The sequence below is a fragment of the Protopterus annectens genome, chromosome 13.part0 (genome assembly GCF_019279795.1).
Source record: "Protopterus annectens isolate FY-2018-M chromosome 13.part0, PAN1.0, whole genome shotgun sequence".
Lineage (NCBI taxonomy): Eukaryota > Metazoa > Chordata > Ceratodontiformes > Protopteridae > Protopterus > Protopterus annectens.
In genome coordinates, this window is record NC_056747.1 from 280,999,820 (window position 1) to 281,004,568 (window position 4,749).

Sequence of the window (4,749 nt, forward strand, 5' to 3'; positions counted from 1 at the left end):
GAAATAGGCTAAAAAAAAAAATCAAAGTTCTTTTTTTTTTTTTTTTGCAACTGTTACATTATATACATCTTTATCTGGAGCTGTCATGGCTCTGTTTTGTAGTTTGCAGAAATGTACTCGGTTAATAACCAATTACATTTCTGCAGACTACACTAGTCCTGCACGGCCGGCTGCCAGCTTCCTGGATCACAAATCCACCTAATTTGCATGGTTTTTACATGCAAATGGGGTAATTTGCATACAGGAGCTGTGTTCGTGCAGGAATAGTGCAGGAGCGCTCGTGCACGTCCCGGGAGCTTATTCCTGGATCGTACGGTGGCCATATTGCCTCCAGCAGCTCCTGCACTATTCCTGCACACCATGCAGAGCTTGCTGAATCCTGGGGTATATCTTTGCATGTATATATTTACATATGAATGTGGTAATTACCTAGAAATTATATCCTTTAAATAGATAAGTATTTCACAGAGAGGAGGGTTTTATGAATGGAGTGTCTTCTGGGCTATTTTCTACTGTGCCTTTCAATTTATTTATATATTTTTTTGTAGTATCAGCTGATTTTTGATATATTTTAGTAGTGTAATATGGTTTAAGTTATGCCTGCTAGCTTTGTAGTTTAGTTAGTGTATACTTAGTGAATTTACATAGTTAATCAGGTCTGGTTTGACAATAATGCCATTTGCTATATGGGCTAATTGTAGCCCGTGCATTATTTAATAATTTAACCTTATAGCTTTTTTTTTTATTTTAAAAATAATAACATTCATATCTAGGGGTAATTTTAGGTTGGAAGTATTTTTGGAAGGATGTGTGTGTGTGTGTGTGTGTGTGTGTGTGTGTGTGTGTGTGTGTGTGTGTGTGTGTGTGTGTGTAAGGTGTGGTCATCTTATTTATAGGGTGTGAGATAGAGAATATTTGTGTGTGTATGTATGTGTGGTGTGTGTGTGTGTGTGTGTGTGTGTGTGTGTGTGTGTGTGTGTGTGTGTGTGTGTGTGTGTGTGTGTATTTTATTTATTTATTTACATTTTTCTTGTAAATCAAGCATAGATTTGTTTTTTTGTATGCTAGATTTTTTTTGTAGTTGAGTATATGTCTGTTTTGTGTATATGGTGTGTGAACTTCCAGCTTAGTTTTTGGTAAGTACAATTTGTCAATTCTCAGTTTGATGACTATACAAAGTGTGCAGAGCTAGACTTGCTTTTAGCTCTCATTTCTAAGTTTCACTCATCTGGGTTCCATAGTGTGTTTTTGTAGAGCTGCATTCTATTAGTATGTAACTTGGTGAAAAACAGATATAATTATCTATAAGTACGTCCCACATACCAAAGCTATATATATATATATATATATATATATATATATATATATATATATATATATATATATATATATATATAGATACACACACACACACGCACACACACACACACACACACACACACACACACACACACACACACACACACACACACACACACACACACAAACACACACACAGCAGTTCTGAAATTGTACTAACTCAGAAAAAAGAGAGAAAGTCAGGAAAAAGCAATATTCATTTTCTCACTTTTCTCCAAGTCCGTCCGCCATGACAGGATACCAACAAGAACAGATTTAGAGGGTTAGATGTGGTGGACAGAAGTTCATCATATTGTCCAAGAGGTGGAAACAAAAAAATCCAAACAAAAAAGAGATTAAGAAGGCAAAATGTCTATGTGTGGAGGTTTTAAATGAGTCTAAGGAAAGAAAGATATCAAAATGCAGAGGAGAGAGGGAATATGGGATAAACTGAATGCAGAGATGCAGAGAATAGCCAAAAAAAGATAAGGCAGAATATATAACTAAGCAGCACAAAATGTTAACAAATAGAATAGAATAGGAAAGAAGAGAAGAGAAGACAAGAGAAGGGAAGAGAAGGGAAGGGAAGACAAGAGAAGAGAAGAGAAGACAAGAGGAGAGAAGAGAAGAGAAGAGAAGAGAAGAGAAGAGAAGGGAAGAGAAGAGAAGACAAGAAGAGAGAAGAGAAGAGAAGAGAAGAGAAGAGAAGGGAAGAGAAAAGGAGAGAAGAGGAGAGAAGGAGAGAAGATAAGACAAGAGAAGAGAAAAGAAGAGAAGACAAGAGGAGAGAAGGAGAGAAGATAAGACAAGAGAAGAGAAGACAAGAGGAGAGAAGATAAGACAAGAGAAGAGAAAAGAAGAGAAGACAAGAGGAGAGAAGGAGAGAAGAGAAGATAAGACAAGAGAAGAGAAGGGAAGAGAAGAGAAGGGAAGACAAGAGAATAGAAGGGAAGAGAAGAGAAGACACGACAAGAGGAGAGAAGAGAAGGGAAGAGAAGAGAAGGGAAGAGGAGAGAAGAGAAGAGAAGAGAAGAGATGGGAAGAGAAGACAAGAGGAGAGAAGAGAAGGGAAGAGAAGAGAAGGAAGACAAGAGAAGAGAAGGGAAGAGAAGAGAAGAGAAGGGAAGAGAAGAGAAGAGAATGGAAGGAAGAGAAGAGAAGACAAGAGGAGAGAAGAGAAGAGAAGATAAGAGAAGGGAAGAGAAGAGAAGGGAAGAGAAGGGAAGGGAAGAGAAGAGAAGAGAAGAGAAGAGAAGAGAAGAGAAGAGAAGAGAAGACAAGAGGAGAGAAGAGAAGAGAAGAGAAGAGAAGGGAAGAGAAGAGAAGAGAAGAGAAGGGAAGAGAAGGGAAGAGAAAGGAAGAGAAGAGAAGAGAAGAGAAGAGAAGAGAAGGGAAGAGAAGAGAAGGGAAGACAAGAGAAAGGAAGAGAAGAGAAGGGAAGAGAAGAGAAGGGAAGACAAGAGAAGAGAAGGGAAGAGAAGAGAAGACAAGAGGAGAGAAGAGAAGAGAAGAGGAGAGAAGAGGAGAGAAGAGAAGGGAAGAGAAGAGAAGGGAAGAGAAGAGAAGAGAAGGGAAGAGAAGAGAAGAGAAGACAAGAGAAGAGAAGATAAGACAAGAGGAGAGAAAAGAAGAGAAGATAAGAGGAGAGAAGGATAGAAGAGAAGATAAGACAAGAGAAGAGAAAAGAAGAGAAGACAAGAAGAGAGAAGGAGAGAAGATAAGACAAGAGAAGAGAAGGGAAGAGAAGAGAAGGGAAGAGAAGGGAAGAGAAGAGAAGAGAAGAGAAGAGAAGAGAAGAGAAGAGAAGAGAAGAGAAGAAAGCTCTTTAAGAATACTGGTGATGTTAATGGAAAATTCCAAGTAAAAATAGGAATGATAAAATAAAGATGGTAGGGATCTAGCAAAAGCAGAAGAATTTAAGAAGAGGTAGTAGGAATATGCAAATGAATTAAATAAGAAAGTTCTACAGCCAGTGATCCTGGAAAGTGAAGTCAAATGGGTGCTAGAAAGCCTTGTGCAGAGCATAGCTGCAGAACGTTATCGAATTCCAACTAAATTGGTCAAAAATCCTGCAGAATAATGCTGTTACAGTGTTGCTTGGAATTTGGCAGGAAATATGGAGAACACAACAGTGACTATTGACTTGGAAAAAGTACATTTGTATTCCAATCTCAAAAATGGGAAATGCAAAAGAGTGCTCAGATTATTGAAAATTGAACTTGTTTCACATGCAACCAAGCGAGTGCTGAAGATTTTCCAATTGACTCCAAAAATATTGACAAGGAGAACTGACCAAATGTACAATCTGGTTTTAGAAGTAGAAAAGGCACCAGAGATCAGATTGCCAGCATCCAATGGAGAACAGAAAAAAAGGAGTTCAAGAAAACTATGACTTCTGCTTTATTGTCTACTCAAAAGCATTTGTCTGTGTAAATCATATAACAAACTATGTCAAGTTCTTAGAGAAATGTGGATATTGAGTCATCTTATCTAGCTCCTGAGGAATCTGTATGCAGAACCAGAAGCAACAGTTAGAACCAAATATGGAATAATTCACTGGTTCAAGACCAAGAAAGTGGTGTGACAAAACTGCATATTGTTGCCATATATATTTAATTTATATGCTGAATATATATCATGCAAGGTATTTGGTTAGATGAATCAGATGCTGCTATCTAAACTGGCAAGGGAAATATTAACAATCTCATTTATGCAGACAATATCACTCTGAATGCTGAAAGTGAGGAAGAGCTGAAGAGCCTGTTGATAAAGGTGAAAGTTGAAGGGCAAAAGCACCATTACAAAAAAAATAACATTATATTATCCAGCACTATAGATTGTATTGTCCTCACTGCAGATGGTGAATGCAGCGTACATTTAAAAGATATTCACTTCTTGAGAGGAAAGCTATATCAATTTTAGATAAAATATTAAAGTACAATGATGTCACACTGTCGAAAAATGTCCGTAGGCAAACATGGTTTTCCCTGTGCAAATATACAGCTATGAAAGTTGAATTGTAATTAAGGTTGTGTACCAGAAAATTGAAGGTTATAAACTTTGTTGTTAAAGAAAACTTTTGGGAATTCATGGACTGCAGGAAGATGAAATCAGTCAATACATAAGGAATAAATCCAGACTGTTCACTTCAAAGCCTGATAGTAAAATTAGACCTCAGATACTTTGACGTATAATGTGGAGACAGGATTCATTGAAGAAGGCTCTGATGCTGGGAGAGATAGAAGGCAAATGCAAAAGGGCAGAGCATGATAAAGGCTAGATTGCTAGGCAATATTACTAAAGTAAGGACTATGAATTTTCATGCACTTGAAGCAGTACTGGACAAATAGGCCTGGTATGCTAAAGTCATGAGTCAAATTCTACTAAATGACCAATCACCAAACAAAAGGT

The 4,749-nt window shown here is 37.4% G+C and overlaps 1 protein-coding gene across 1 annotated transcript; it reads left to right on the plus strand.

Annotated features, from left to right (window-relative positions):
• Nucleotides 1-1,948: 1,948 nt before the first annotated feature.
• Nucleotides 1,949-3,202, plus strand: LOC122787894 (inner centromere protein-like; the record flags this gene model as incomplete). Its single annotated transcript, XM_044054817.1, has 2 exons — nt 1,949-1,999; nt 3,071-3,202. Coding segments are annotated over 2 exons (183 nt in total), but the record flags the coding sequence as incomplete, so codon positions are not given.
• Nucleotides 3,203-4,749: the final 1,547 nt, after the last annotated feature.